At 40.1% G+C, this 16,690-nt stretch overlaps 2 protein-coding genes across 6 annotated transcripts in view; one reads left to right on the forward strand and one right to left on the reverse strand.

Moving 5' to 3' along the window:
* RSPH14 (radial spoke head 14 homolog) overlaps positions 1-16,690 on the reverse strand; it is a 263,097-nt gene that overhangs the window by 90,449 nt on the left and 155,958 nt on the right. The window lies entirely within an intron of this gene.
* Positions 1-16,690, forward strand: part of LOC141258852 (guanine nucleotide-binding protein G(z) subunit alpha) — a 245,866-nt gene that overhangs the window by 51,339 nt on the left and 177,837 nt on the right. For all 3 annotated transcript variants that reach the window (XM_073674037.1, XM_073674054.1, XM_073674045.1), the window contains exon 2: positions 1,221-2,452. In XM_073674037.1, coding sequence (XP_073530138.1) covers positions 1,730-2,452 — 723 coding nt within the window. In that variant the 5' untranslated portion in view covers positions 1,221-1,729. The remainder of the gene's footprint in view (positions 1-1,220; positions 2,453-16,690) is intronic.

Consider the following 16,690-nt stretch of genomic DNA (forward strand, 5'->3'; position numbering starts at 1 on the left):
TTAACTTTTCAGGACACTGAATTGTTTGAGATCAGACAGTCTAATAATTAAAACAGAAGGACACATTTTGAGCTGGGCTAGGATCACATCATGTTCTGCTCTGTCACAGCAACAGAAAACTGTAAGAAGACGCTAAAGCCAAGGTTCTGGTTCCACTCCCTATTTTTTCACACTCTGACTCCAACTTCCGCTCAAGTTCCAATTCCTTCATAAATGTCCATTTATTGTCGTAAAATAGTAACCTCGCTCTTTTTTGATAAATAGAGGCGTTAGATTGATAGAACATAAAATATATTTATATTAAAGTTTCTAAACTTGTCTAAATTCCTATGAAAATTGATAAATAAATTCTACTAAATTAACAATGGATTTTTTTTTTCTTTTTCTAAAATGAAGTTGGAGTCGGTACTCCACATAAAACTAGCTCCGACTCCACAGTTCTAGAAGATGGAGTACCAGATCTAGAATATGATGGACACCACTGACTTATAATGAGATTTGTCATGTTCCATCATAGTGCCCAATATTTTATGTGACGAAGCCTGATTTTGTGAAGTGCAATATATGTTTTGGTTCATTAGTGACTCACAACCTGTTATCACACTGCAAGTCTGATCACCCACATCCAGAACTCGATATTGCAAACTAAAAAAAAGTCTCACATGATTACAGTGTGCATCTAGTAGACCTCCAAAACCTGCTCACCAGCCCATAGTGATTATACAGGCAAGGATAAATTAGCCATGTTTGGATTCTTAAAAAACTCTAGAGAGGGGCTAAAGCGCACACATAGGGCAATACCTTTTAAAAAGAACACTACTGGGGGGGTGGTTGCGCTCACCTGGTGATGTGTGACGGCACAACACCCGTTTAAGCATGAATATCTGCAGCTGCCCCGTGCCTGGAGAAGATATCTTCCAGATGTATATTTACCAGAGTGGAGAAAATTACGTTGAGCAGGGTGCACTGTCGGAAATGAGGAGCTTTGGAGGTTCAGATAAGGATTTTATTAGTATCAACGCATTTCGGCACTTTTCTCAAGGTCAAAAAACCAAAATGTTTGGATTCTTTACATACAGGCTTACAAAATCTACTCTCCTGTAATAGTATACTGTATAATAAAGCTCTTGTATAGAGCATAATGCATATATTATATTGTGTGAAGCAATCGAGAATAGAAATGCAGTCAGTCCATATTTACGTTTCTTTGTGTCTAACAGGTACGGATCGCTGTCAGATAGAGGACGAAGAAAGAAAAAAAAAAAAAACCTCAAAAAGGCCAGTGGAATAGACAAGAAGCTGGCCACACAATCATTCTGCGCGGAGTAGGATCACCATGGCAACCAGAAAATACAATTAAAAAAGGCAAGTGAGGCAGAAGCAGATGTAGGCTGCTCCTTACTTTTGGACAGAAGGAAGTGAAATGATTATGCAGAAGCAAAAGGAGTATATGACGGATATGGTCACTCATTGGAGGCAAGGGGACTTTTTCCACTAAAAAAAAGGAATGTGCCACTGTAACCTCAAAGGAAAGGCAGTGCCATGACATCTGCTGAGGAGGCCATCTGCATGAGTTTGTGCTGGTCCTTCTTTTTACACACTTGTTAGGGGTGGCGCTCATTCACTCTGATAGTTTGTCTTTCAGCCTTGCGCCAAGTATTACAATCTGTCAGACAGAAGGAAGGATAGTGAGAGAAGGGGGAATCTCCACCTCTGGCAACCGCCTACCATGGGATGTCGGCAGAGTGCGGAGGAGAAAGAGGCAGCAAGGCGCTCACGCAGGATTGACAGACACCTGCGCTCTGAAAGTCAGCGCCAACGTCGAGAAATCAAACTTTTGCTGCTTGGAACCAGCAATTCTGGTAAAAGCACCATTGTAAAGCAGATGAAAATTATCCATAGTGGCGGGTTCAATCTGGAAGCATGTAAAGAATATAAGCCCCTCATCATTTATAATGCCATTGACTCCCTCACTCGCATCATAAGAGCGCTTGCTACTTTGAAGATTGAGTTTCACAACCCTGACCGGGCATATGATGCCGTCCAGCTGTTTGCTTTGACTGGCCCTGCAGAAAGCAAGGGTGAAATTACTTCTGAACTGCTTGGAGTGATGAAGCGACTTTGGGCAGACTCTGGTGTCCAAGAGTGTTTCTCCCGTTCTAATGAGTATCATCTAGAAGACAATGCTGCCTATTACCTAAATGACCTTGAAAGAATAGCAGCTATTGAGTACATCCCCACTGTAGAAGACATCCTGCGTTCTCGAGACATGACTACAGGCATTGTAGAGAACAAGTTCACCTTTAAAGAGCTGACCTTCAAGATGGTCGATGTTGGAGGCCAGCGGTCTGAAAGAAAGAAGTGGATTCACTGCTTTGAGGGTGTGACAGCCATAATATTCTGTGTGGAACTCAGTGGATATGACTTGAAACTTTATGAAGACAACCAAACAGTAAGTTAAGAATTTTCTGAGAAAAGGGGGTACATTTCTCAATGCTATAGGAAATGGTTGTTATGGGTCAATGCGAACATTGGGAAAATGTTGTATGAAGGTGTTGATCCACCAATTTTATAGCTTGAGTATAAATACCCAAGGTGCCTATAGACAGACCATATGGATAATTTTGTTGTATTTTTTTTTTCTTTAGTGTCATTTTAAGAAAAGTGTGTAGAAGCTGCTTCAATGCAAATTTGCATCTCTGTACCTGTGCCCTACTTAAAATGAATAGAGAATGAAAAAAAAGCCACAAGGAATAGGGCATACTATGGTTTAAAACAAAAAATATACAGTGGGTCTTTAAAAATGCTCATTCATTTGGCTGCATTTAGTAAATAAAATTTCTAAAAATCCCATTAACTACAATTTAACATATGGTCGATATTGAAAATTACTGCTGTTGCCAAAGGCAGAAAACTAGGTAGGTGACTGCATGCCTATAGTAAAAACAGACGGCAGCACCCCCAAACAGCAGCAATCTCTGTGATCTCTGAGACTAACGTTTACTGTATATATGCACAATATTTGGAGTACAGAATGGCTTTAGGACTCATGAGCCATTAGTTTATTTTGGATGGGGCACTATTTGTGTGGTGTAAATAACCTCCTAGGAGAGCTCTATAGCAGCCATTGTTGAGGATGTGCCACTTTTATTGTTGCTATACTGCCACAATTTGTTCTACACAGAGAGCTGACTGTCCCATAGTATTTAGTCTGATTCTCACAATTGGGACATACATTCTTGCACAGGTGCATAGAAGATAATGAGGGAGACGGAGATTTGTCCGTATCTTCTACAGATGGGTTACACCTGTTTTGGCATTAGCGATTAAAACCGGATCTAAATGTTATCCAGGAAATGAAACTCTAAGCTGGAACTGAGTAATGCTTTATTTGCCATGTGGTGGCGCTACACGGCAATTGGACACTTGCTGCCGGGTACCCTTACATGTTGTATATTTAATATTACATTACATACTATGATCACTGTGAGTCACATACTGTTCATCTGCTTAATGTCAATGGATGCTTCTAATAGGCCATTTACTTATCGTAGCCAAAGTGTTATGAAATGTTCCACCTTAGGTTAAAGAGAATCTGTCAGTGGCATCAATCCTCCTAAGTTGCCTGTATGAGTATGTAAGACATAAGTTTTTAAAGGGGTTGTCCAAGTTTTTCACATTATGTGACTGCAGACTTGTGAACCCTCACATTGCGCATAGCACGCACTGTGAGAATTGTCCGATGCCAGCACCGAGACCAGGCGGTCACTGACCACAAGTTTGCATTGTAATGTGCATACTTCCGGTCACATTCCCACTAGACGTGCAAGGTACAAATGAATTGAGCGAGACTGCGCAGGTCTAGTTGGAATGTGGCTGTCACCAGAGGATCCTCACAATGCACGTGATGTGAGCATTCACAAGTCTGCAGTCACATAGAGTGAATGCACACTTGTGATCAACCTGGACAATTCCTTTAGTAAAATGGTACATTGATATCTGCGATCCGATGTCTTATTCCAGAGAAATCCATGTTTTTCATAAATGTAAATGAGCTGTTAAGATCTATGGGCCGGACAGAGATCTGACTGAGAAAGCATCACCAGCGTGAGACCTGTAAAGACAGAAATTTAAAAATGACTAGAATGTGTTGATCCACATATAGTCGCAACCAAAAAACTGATGGACAACACTCACCAGTGGTAGAAAATATGGGAAAAAAATCCTTTATTTCTTTATGCATATAATAAAGCAGGCTTTATGTGCATGAAGCCATAAAGGAACTTTTTTCCATATTTTATACCACTGGCGAGTGCTGTTCATCAATTTTTTGTTTGGGATTTAATGACTGACAATCTGCTCTCATGATCTATAAGCTAATGCCTCCTCTAATTTAAAAAAAGCTGAGGAGGCAGATTCTCATGGAGATCAGTGTCCGGCCCATAGATCTTAATAGCTCATTTACATATAAGAAAAAAGTGGATTTCTCTAGAATAAGACATCAGATCGCTGACACCAAGGTATCACTTTATTCAGCTTCCTATGACCTGCAGGCTCATATAGAAGGCTTAGGAGGATTGATCCAATTTACAGATTACCTTTAAGTTCCACAAAATTTTGTATTTTTTTTGCGAAAACTGACCTGTGGTACCTCTTTGAAATCTGCAACATGTTAAAAATCAGCGTACCTGCACGAGAAATTGTGTGGATTTTCCCTATAGAATTGCATTAGATGCAGAAAATCCACTGGTAAAAAATGCATGTGTGTTTCAGCTGCGAAACAGCACTAATCTGCAAATGACTATCAAAAAGATTTATCAAAGACAAAGCAGCTTAATTTAAAATGTGACATCCAAAAAAGAGACAAAAACGTATGTAAAAAAACACACTCAAAAAACAATTAAAAGAAACGCAGGTACCCTCATTTACCTAATACGTGCAGAAATGCTGCATGAAATCTGCAATATCAAAAACTCATCGTGGGAATGTAGCCTTAAAGGGGAATTCCCATCTCGGGCATTTAATGGCCTATCCCTAGGATATAAGGAAGAAAAATGAAGTTGGAGTGCTGCGGATCTTCTTCTTTCTTGGATTTAAGTGTGTTCTTGGATCGGGATTCCTTACTGCTTGCACACCTTTTGCGGAGGTTTAATTGAAAGGTGTAATGCTTCCTTTTCTCTTTATTATATCCAGATGATATGCTATAAATGTAGAATAAATGCAGGTCCCAGCAATGTAAAGTAATGCTTTAAAAAACAGAAGTGTTAATAGTTAATATCAATTAACAAAGTGCAAAGTGAATGCAGAAAAGAGAAATCTAAATCAAATCAATGCTTGTGTGACCACCCTTTTGCCTTCAGAACAGCATCAATTCTAGTAAAGCAGACAATTCTTCTAGGTAAACTTGCGGACAGTTTTTGAAGGAACTCGGCAACTACGTTGTTCCAAACATCTTGGGAGAACTAACCACAGATCTTCTGTGAATGTAGACTTGGAAAATCCCTTTGTCTCTTCATATAATCCAAGACGGACTCGTATATTGAGATGAGGCCTCTGTGGAGGCATATAATCACTTCCAAGACTTTCTTCTTCTTTACACTGAATTTAGTTCTTAATGACATTAGCTGTATGTTTTATGTTGTTGTCCTGCTGCAGAATAAATTTGGAGCCAATCCAATGACTTCTTGATGATATTGCACCATTAAATCCTGTCCAAGTCCACAACGCCACAGAAATGCAGGCTTAAACTTCCACCATGCTTCACTGTTGCCTGCATACACCCATTATTGTAGCCTCTGTACAGCCCTTCGAACAAACTGCCTTCTGTTACAACCAAATATTTTTAGATTTTCACTCACCTGCTGTCCTTTTCTGCACCCAATTCCCATGTTCTTGTGCACAGTTGAGTTACTTGGGCTTGTTTCCATGATGAAGGTATGGCTTTTTGCAATTCTTTCATGAAAAACAGTTTTTGGCAGACTTCTTTGAACAGTAGATGGGTGTAGCTGGGTTCCACTATTTGCTATCAGTTCAAAGCTGATGACACTCCTGGACATCTTCCGATTTTAGTAGGGAAGTAAGCATGATGCGTCTTTCATCTATTGCACTAAGTTTCTTTGATCAAAAACTGTATTTATGGTCCTAAAACGGATCGTCCAGTACCTAAAATGTCCTTTCTAAATATCTATTTTTACACCCTAAAAACTTTTGCAATTAGCTTTATTATACACCACCCTATACTTCTCCCTATCCTACTAATTCCTAAATCTGTATTTTTCACTGCACTGTGTGACGTTTCATTTGAGTCTTAAACGTAGTCACAGGAGGCTTGGGCTGCAATCACTTCCCACAGTGTTCATCGCCCCTCCTGGAACAGGACGTCACTGGAGGCTGGGGCTGCAGTCACTTAGTACAGTTTCTTGAAGAAAGAACATTTTAGGTGCCGGGCCAACCCTTTAATGTTGCCTATTCAAAAAACGCGTAAAGGGGACATTACAGTGGATTTTTTTTATTTAAACTGATACAATAAAGGTGCTCATTTTCTCTTCAACTATCTGGGCATGTACCACAAAATTTCTCTATAAGCATTTTGTTTTTTTGTCCTCTAATACTGGCTAATCAAAACATGGAAGAACGGAAAATTCCCATCTTTGTTATCAGGGGGCATAAGTTTGGAATGTAGAGACAGAGAAGAAAAACTGATCTAGATGCAGTGGAGCAGCACCAATTAGAGGAGGTACGCAGACTACACAAAAAAAAAATCTTTGCCTGGGAGAGACCTTGCTGATGGAGTATAACTACCCTATGTCTTGTTTCTATGCTCAGTCATGCCATGGTATGTAACCTGTGACTTGAAACTGTCTTCCACAACCTCTCCTTTGTAGCAGAGTTTGGTTGTTCTTCAACCAGTTTTAAGCCTCCTACACAGCTGTTTCTGTTTCAGTTAATGACTTAATTGAATACTCATACACTGGACTAGAGTCCTATAAAATCCTTGACTTTTGTGTAAGCAGGGCTGTGGAGTCGGAGTCGGTATAAAATGGACAGACTTCAACTCCTAAAATATATAATAAATTGGTAACAGTAGTTCAATGCAGTTTGTGGGGAATATTTTTTTCATAAGAATTTGAGAAAGTTATGAAATGTCCTATTCCTGATCTAAGGGTCTAAGTCTTTGGCTTACCGACTCCACAGCCCTGTGTGTAAGTGTACCTAGAAGAATTGATGCAGTTTTGAAGGCAAAGCGTGGTCACACCAAATATTGCTGAGATTTAAGATTTCTCTTTTGTTCTTTCACTTTGCATTTTGTCAATTGATCTAAAATAAACTATTAACATTTCTATTTTTTTAACCGCTTCCCGACCGCCCACTGTACATAAACGTTGGCGCTTGCTGGGCTCTGTGCAGCGCCGACGTTTATAAACGGTCGGTGGTCCCGCAGCCCTCAGGACCCCCAGGGTCCTGCAAGCGCTGCGGGTGCGGTGCAGAGTGACATCTCTGACAGGGGACATCATCGGGACCTGATTGGATCAGGTCCCAATGACGTTAACCCTTTGAAATCTTCTATATGCCGCGATCTATAGTGATCGCAGCATTTAGAAGATAGTGAGAGGAGAGGGGGTCATCCACTTACCTCTCCGACGGCCCCCTGATGTCTGACAGGACCTGCCGTTGTCATGGCAGCCGGAGGTCACATGACCACCTCCGGGTCTGCCATGTACGGTGTCCTGCTAGACTCAGCCTGCAGCTGAAGTCTAGCAGGAGGTCTGACAGTGTAAAACTGTCAGCAGAGCTCTCATGCAATGCAATACATGTCTATTGCATTGCATGAGAACAGTGATTAGAAAAATAAAATTAATGTCCCTTACAGGGACTAAGTAAAAATGTAAAAAAAAGTCCAAAAAATGTTTTCAAACTGTTAAAAAAAAATCACAAAATAAATAAAAATAAATAAATAAAACATTAAACCAATAACTCCGTATATTTATGCAAAAACAAAAAAAGTGCACATATTTGGTATCGCCACGTCCGAAACAACCCGATCTATAAAACTGTCATACTAATTAACTCCTTCTGTGCACACCGTAAAAAAAAAAAAAAAAAAAAACGGAGCAAAACACTATGCTTTTTCATCATATCGCCAAACAAAAAGTGGAATAAAATGCGATCAAAAAGCAAAATGGAAATAAAAATGGTACCGCTGAAAACGTTATCTTGTTCCGAAAAAAAAAGCCGCCATACAGCTCCATCAGCCGAAAAATAAAAAAGTTATAGCTCTCAGAATAAAGCGATGTAAAAAAAAATTTTTTTCTAGAAAATTGTTTTGTGTAAAAGCGCCAAAACATAAAAAAAAATATACGGTAAATGTAGTATCGCTGTAACGTACTGACCCGAAGAATAACGCTGCCTTATCACTTTTACCACACACAGAACGGCATAAAAAAATCTCGAAAAACAATTCCTGAATTGTTGTTTTTTGTTCATTTTACCTCCCAAAAAACTGAATAGAAAGCGATCAAAAAATGTCACGTGCCCAAAAATGGTACCAATAAAAACGTCAACTCGTCCTGCAAAAAACAAGCCCTCGCATGACTCTGTCGGCCGAAATATGGAAAAATTATAGCTCTCAAAATATGGCGATGCAAAAACTAGATTTTGCAAAAAAAAGTGTCTTTTAGTGTGTGACAGCTGTCAATCATAAAAACCTGATATCTCTGTAATCGCACCGACCCGAAGAATAAAGTAATCTATTCAGTTATATCACACGAGGAACGGCGTAAAAAATAAATAAAATAAATAAGACCAATTCTTCACCTGCTACTGATTTGTTTATGTCTCCCAAAGATCGCAGTAAGGCTCTGCTCACATTTATCCTGTGCTCTGCGCTGAGCACTTACACCAGAGTTTCCATGTAAATCTCTGAAATACGTGATTCAATCGGAACCCATGACGGAAGATTCCCTGTAATGAGAAATTGCACAACAAATTTCATGGTGCAATTTCTCCTGCTACCCTTATGATAATGCAAAATTAGGGGATGAAAAACATTTTTTGTGGGAAAAATGTGAAAATTTTATTTTTACAGCTCAATATTATAAACTTCTGTGAAGCAACTGGGGGTGCAAGGTGCTCACCACACATTTAGATAAGTCCCCTAAGGGGTCTAGTTTCCAAAATGGTGTCACTTGTGGGGGGTTTCCACTATTTAGGCACATCAGGGGCTCCCCAAATCCGACATGGCGTCCGCTAATTATTCAAACAAATTTTACATTCAAATAGTTAAATGCCGCTCCTTCCCTTCCGAACCCTGCAGTGCGCCCAAACAGTGGTTTTCCCTCACATATGGGGTATCCGCATGCTCAGGGGAAATTGCACTACAAATTGTGTAGTCCATTTTTTCCTGTTACCCTTGTGAAAATAAAAAAATTGTGTCTAAAGTAACATTTTTATGGAAAAAAAGTTAAATGTTCATTGTTTTCTTCCACATTACAAAAATTCCCGTGAAGCACCTGAAGGGTTAATAAACTTCTTGAATGTGGTTTTGAGCACCTTGAGGGGTGCAGTTTTTAGAATGGTGTCACTTTTGCGTATTTTCTGTCATAAAGGCCCCTCAAAGTGACTTCAAATGTGATGTGGTCCCTAAAAAAATGTTTTTGCAAATTTTGTTGGAAAAATGAGAAATCGCTGGTCAACTTTTAACCCTTAGAACTTCCTAACAAAAAAAAAAAATGTTGGTTCCAAAATTGTGCTGATGTAAAGTACACATGTGGGAAATGTTATTTATTAACTATTTTGTGTGACATATCTCTCTGATTTAAGGGCATGAAAATTCAAAGTTTGAAAATTGCAAAATTTTCAAAATTTTTGCCAAATTTCTGATTTTTTCACAAATAAACGCAAGTGATATCGAAGAAATTTTACCACTATCATGAAGTACAATATGTCACGAAAAAACAGTCTCAGAATCAGGGGGATCCGTTGAAGCGTTCCAGAGTAATTACTTCATAAAGTGACAGTGGTCAGAATTGAAAAAATTGGCCTGGTCACGAAGGCGAAAACAGGCTCTGGTGCGAAGTGGTTAAAGCATTCTTACATTGTAGTATTTTTTCAGCACCTGCCTAAAACTTTTGCAGAGTACTGTGTATGAATATATATGAATGTGTGTGTATATATCTCTTATAATTTATTTCTGATACTTGTTGAAAAAACTGCATGAAAATGTCATGTGTAAAGTATTAACCTTTAAACTAGATCATCTATATGGCAACTTTGGCAATGCGAATGAAAGTCTCAAATATCGCATGACCAAAAAAAACATTTTGGCATTCTCTTCATATCATGAAACCAAAGTCAGCATGTAATACTAACCAAAATCAATGCTTTAATTAGTTTGGATCAATTCATGCAGACTATGCACAGATTCAGAAAACGTGATTTATTTTATTCTTGCACTCTATCTTTCCTGCAAATGTCTTTTAATTGCAACTAATGAATGGATAACATGTGATTTGTGCATGTTGTGAATTAGGATAGTACACTGTATTGATTTCATTTACCAAAATGTAGGAGACAGAATAGCTGTCAGCACACTCCCGAACACACATAGTCACCCGGTCACAAATATATAGCAGAAATAAACAGGATGCAGCAGAAAAGGCAGGGATAGGAAAAGTACACTGTCTCCACCGCCTCAATATTTTTTTGTGAAGGTTATACTTTATGCACCATGAAATTAGGCCTGATGGTTTTAAGAAGTTGTCCAGCGGATCAAATTTTTTTTTTTAAAAGGGCGTAAACTAGTTTAAGAATAAAATAATATTCACTCTCTGCAGCTCTTTTTCCATAGCTTTCATGGATCTTGCTTGTCTGGAAATTGGTGAGGGAAAGAATAAGGTTGTGTGCCCACTATGCGTTTTTTAAGCGTTTCCGCAGCAGCAATTCCGCTGCAGAAACGCTTAAAAAATGCTTGGTAGAAGGTCTGCCATGTTCCCCAATGATAATCCGCATGTGCTGTGCACATGCTGAGGAAATTTCCACTGCGGATTATCATTGCGGAAAAATCCGCAGCACTACCAATTATTTTGCGGAAGCGCTGTGTTTTTGCCGCCATTGACTTGCATTGGAACGCATGGAATCCGCATCACTGGATCTGTAGATGCGCATTCCATGCATTGCAATGTGCGGATGGTACCCTGGTGTGGAGGACAGGAGACTCTCCTCCAGACCCGGGTACCAAAGAACCTGTAAAAAAAAGAATAAAATGAAAAATAAATATTATACTTACCTTCTGATGGCCTCCGGTGTGCTTGTCTTGGCTTGCCGGTTGATCGCGGTGGACTCAAGGACCTGCCATGACGTCATTTAGTCATTTGACGGGTCAAAAGACCGCTGACGTCGGCAGGTCCTTTAGTCTACCACGAGCTGCTGGCAAGCCGGGACGCATCGAATAAAGACTCGGGGGCCATCAGAAGGTAAGTATATATTTATTTTTTAACATTCTTTCGGTCACACTATATAAATCCATGCCGGTTGCATGGATTTATATAGTGTGACCAAGTTGTCAAGCACTTTCCAAGTGATGCTAAAAATCGCTTGGAAAGCGCTTGTCAACCCGCATGCGGAAAAGCAAGTGAAGAACGCTTCACATCCGCATGTCCCTGGCAGGAAAACGCATGTACAATCCGCATGTACAATCCGCATGCATTTTTTCTGCCAAGGAGATGCAGAAACGCTCAGGAAAAAATCTGGAGCATCTCTGCATCGTGGGCACATAGCCTAACCCTTTTTTTTTTTTTTTTTTTTTAAAGATCCTGAACACTTTTTTCAAAATAATTTGTATCCACTAGACAACCTCTTTTAAAATATATTTACCAATTTATAATTTTTGTACATGCATGATTTGGCTGTATAAGACCTGGTTCTCACTTCTAAGACTCGATCGGTTTTCCACAAGAGTTTCTAGAATTCATGTAACGCATACTGCAGTCTTCGTGCAACTCTTGCCATATAAAATATCAAAACCCTGTAGCCTGTCAGGATCCATTAACAGAACAGATCTGTCACATTGGTGATGGCTGCATCCTAAACCAAAGGCTTGACGCTAGTGTGAAGAGAGCCTTGATAAAAGAGGGCTTCATGTATAAAAATAGAAAGTAGAGCAGCTGCCTTGACTTATTACTACAGGTTGAAAAAATGCTAGAAAAGACCCGATTGGCTGATGTTGGCACACTAACATAGAAACTTGGTCAGCTACTTTATGCGGATACATTATGGCCAACGTGTTAGTGTGACATAGTTGCAATTAGATTGATTTTCTGTCATTTTGTGGAATGCAATGACCTTTTATAAAGGTCAGTGCCAAGGACAGAGTCATTGGGGCACAATAAATGTTGCCTGGCTTCTCTTTCTGCCTAGACCTACAGTACAGACCAAAAGTTTGGACACACCTTCTCACTTAAAGATTTTTCTGTATTTTCGTGACTATGAAAATTGTACATTCACACTGAAGGCATCAAAACTATGAATTAACACATGTGGAATTATATACTTAACAAAAAAGTGTGAAACAACTGAAAATATGTCTTATATTCTAGGTTCTTCAAAGTAGCCACCTTTTGCTTTGATGACTGCTTTGCACACTCTTGGCATTCTCTTGATGAGCTTCAAGAGGTAGTCACCGGAAATGGTCTTCCAACAATCTTGAAGGAGTTCCCAGAGATGCTTAGCACTTGTTGGCCCTTTTGCCTTCACTCTGCGGTCCAGCTCACCCAAACCATCTCGATTGGGTTTAGGTCTGATGACTGTGGAGGCCAGGTCATCTGGCGTAGCACCCCATCACTCTCCCACTTGGTCAAATAGCCCTTACACAGCCTGGAGGTGTGTTTGGGGTCATTGTCCTATTGAAAAATAAATGATAGTCCAACTAAACGCAAACTGGATGGAATAGCATGCCGCTGCAAGATGCTGTGGTAGCCATGCTGGTTCAGTATGCCTTCAATTTTGAATAAATCCCCAACAGTGTCACCAGCAAAGCACCCCCACACCATCACACCTCCTCCTCCATGCTTCACGGTGGGAACCAGGCATGTAGAGTCTATCCGTTCACCTTTTCTGCATTGCACAAAGACACGGTGGTTGGAACCAAAGATCTCAAATTTGGACTCATCAGATCAAAGCACAGATTTCCACTGGTCTGATGTCCATTCCTTGTGTTCTTTAGCCCAAACAAGTCTCTTCTGCTTGTTGCCTGTCCTTAGCAGTGGTTTCCTAGCAGCTATTTTACCATGAAGGCCTGCTGCACAAAGTCTCCTCTTAACAGTTGTTGTAGAGATGTGTCTGCTGCTAGAACTCTGTGTGGCATTGACCTGGTCTCTAATCTGAGCTGCTGTTAACCTGCGATTTCTGAGGCTGGTGACTTGGATAAACTTATCCTCAGAAGCAGAGGTGACTCTTGGTCTTCCTTTCCTGGGGCGGTCTTCATGTGAGCCAGTTTCTTTGCAGCGCTTGATAGTTTTTGCAACTGCACTTGGGGACACTTTCAAAGTCTGCCCAATTTTTTGGACTGACTGACCTTCATTTCTTAAAGTAATGATGACCACTTGTTTTTCTTTACTTAGAATTTGTATTATAGCAAGAAAAAAGCAGCTAACAGTCTATTCAGTAGGACTATCAGCTGTGTATCCACCAAACTTATCCACAACACAACTGATGGTCCCAACCCCATTTATAAGGCAAGAAATCCCACTTATTAAACCTGACAGGGCACACCTGTGAAGTGAAAACCATTTCCGGTGACTACCACTTGAATCTCATCAAGAGAATGCCAAGAGTGTGCAAAGCAGTCATCAAAGCAAAAGGTGGCTACTTTGAAGAACCTAGAATATAAGACATATTTTCAGTTGTTTCACACTTTTTTGTTAAGTATATAATTCCACATGTGTTAATTCATAGTTTTGATGCCTTCAGTGTGAATGTACAATTTTCATAGTCATGAAAATACAGAAAAATCTTTAAATGAGAAGGTGTGTCCAAACTTTTGGTCTGTACTGTATATTATTTATATACTAACTTATATAATATTCCAACACTGCCTCTGTATATTTTTTCTGCAATGTGTGTGTTTTTTTATTTAAAAAAATAAATAAATGTTGTGCGAATATTGACAGACCAGTCAATAATTCTCTGAAGCTTAGTTAAATGGAAGATCAGGTAAAACAACTCCCTTTAATTTGGCAGCAAATGAAAATCCAATCTAACTCAGGAAAAAAGTTGATTTTTGGACAAAAAAATGACAACATTATTATATAGTACACGGACCTGGACTGCTCCCGTGTCTCCATGCCTCTTGGTAAAAACTCTCCACTTGGTCTTGTTTCCAAAGCACAAGATATATCCGAAAAGAGCTGCCATGATTACATCTTCATTCCAAAGTTACAAATATGGCAATTACTTTTGTTTCTATATTAAAGCATAAGTATACTACAACATATCCATAGATTTCTGTAATATTAGTCAGTGGGCAGACTGATAAAATTGATGGCATATATTTGCAATTATTTGGACAGTATGTGTTTGGACCCATCCATCACAAAATGGTTGAGTGTTGCCCCCCTTTGCACCCCCACCGAGTATATTCCTGTGCGAAAGTACGTGTACATATGATGATGCGTATGTCACTAGAATGAAATTAATAGTAACTTTATACAGATTTAGATTATTTTTTCTTAATAAATACTACAGTTGTGGCCTTTAATGTCCTAATGTACAGTAATATCCTTGTGAATGTTTCCCATTTAAGTTCTCGGCCCCAAAAGTAGTCCAATTGGAGCAGAGTTGAGTTACGCATCACTAAATGAAAAGTCCAAAATTAGGTGCAAAAACATCAAAGTTTCTTTAATTCTGCCATAGATGCAAAGTTTCGACCAGCCATAGGTCTTTCACAAGCATACAAAATGATGAAACATATATATGCTGGAAAAAGACCTATGGCTGGTCGAAACATTGCATATATGGCAGAATTAAAGAACCTTTGAAGTTTTTTTCACCTAATTTTGGACGCTGTCTCTTTTTCATCTATTGATGTTTGTTTTTACCAAGTGGACTCGTTGACGGTGCGTCTAAACCTGGGTTGGGTGCCCTGTACAAGTGTCTACATTTGGAGTGCTGCGAACAACCTTTTATTTATACATTGTGTTACACATCAGACATCCTTGTACTTTGCTTTTGGGTGGGTTGTCTGAGTTGCCCAATTGTACAGGAAGATATTTTGCAATAGAAGAATGTTTCCATAGTAACAAGATCAAATTCTACTATTCATAGTAGGGAAGTTATCTCGAAGATCGCTCTAGTCACAATAACTGGGATCTTGCAGAAATTTCTTTTTAACAGGTCAGATCATATATATTTTTTTCTTTTATACCCTGAAACTAATCATATTTAATGGGGAGCTTGTCAGTTGATTTATACAGCCCAAACCACGGGTAGCATGAATCAGAGCTTTTGCTGCACGGTTGCAGCCGAGTATATTTTATATACATAAAGTCATATATGAGCTTACTATGTTTGTATTTTCATACATCTTTTCCATATCCATGGGTGCCACTCTTGTTGTACACTTCTAACTTAGTAATTTTTTTTGAGAAATTAAGGAAAACGGCACATTCACAAATCTCGTTCAAAAAAAAAAAGTTACTGTATTTTTCGGACTATAAGACGCACATTTTTTCCGCCAACATTTTGTAGGAAAGTGGGGGGTGCATCTTATAGTCCGAATGTGGTGTATATATATAGATAGATAGATAGAAATAAATAAAATATGTGGCTGGTGGGGGGAGCGGCAGCGGCGGAGGAGCGGGGCACAGAAGGCAGGAGACGTCTGCTGCAGTCTACAATATGCCCGCTGCTAAAGAAAATGAATATTCACTGCTCCACATGCCCATGGGAGTGGAGAGGGGTGAATATTCATGCTCTTTAAAAGCAGACCCACACGATCGCCCGGCAGCAGCAGGAGCTGCACTGCGGCTACACTGTCTGCGCGCTATTAACGTGAATGACGTCACTGCTCCCCACACACAGTCTGGCGTGGGGAGCAGTGACCATTCCGGCAGACTATCTCACAGTGTGAGGGCGTGAGTGACGTCATGCGAAGTTCACACAGTGAGATAAGGGCTGGCAGCAGAGCAGGAAGCAGCGCTGGAGCAAAGGGAAGAAAGGTAAGTAGAAGTTTTTGGGTTTTTTTTGTGTGCAGCGTGATGGGGGATTGGGGGGCCATGCATATCAGGAAGAGGGATGAGGGGTGGCATGCATACCAGGAAGAGGGATGAGGGGGGCCATGCATACCAGGAAGAGGGGAGCCATGCATACCAAGAAGAGGGATGAGGGGTGCCATGCATACCAGGAAGAGGGATGAGGGGTGCCATGCATACCAGGAAGAGGGATGGAGGGTGCCATGCATACTAGGATAAGGATGAGGGGTGCCTTGCATACCAGGATGGGGATCAGGGGTACCATGCATACCAGGATGGAGCGTGCCATGCATACAAGGATGAGGGGTGCCTTGCATACCAGGATGGAGGATTGGGGTGCCACGTATAATAGGAAGGGGGGGCCATATATACCAGGATGGGGGATATTAACAGAATTGGGGGACATTACCCCTATAACAGTGTCAGCAGCAGACCCCCTCCCGCCC

This window comes from Phyllobates terribilis, unplaced genomic scaffold, assembly GCF_046119375.1.
Source record: "Phyllobates terribilis strain yellow unplaced genomic scaffold, ASM4611937v1 Scaffold_1__5_contigs__length_1240528914, whole genome shotgun sequence".
Classification (NCBI taxonomy): domain Eukaryota; kingdom Metazoa; phylum Chordata; class Amphibia; order Anura; family Dendrobatidae; genus Phyllobates; species Phyllobates terribilis.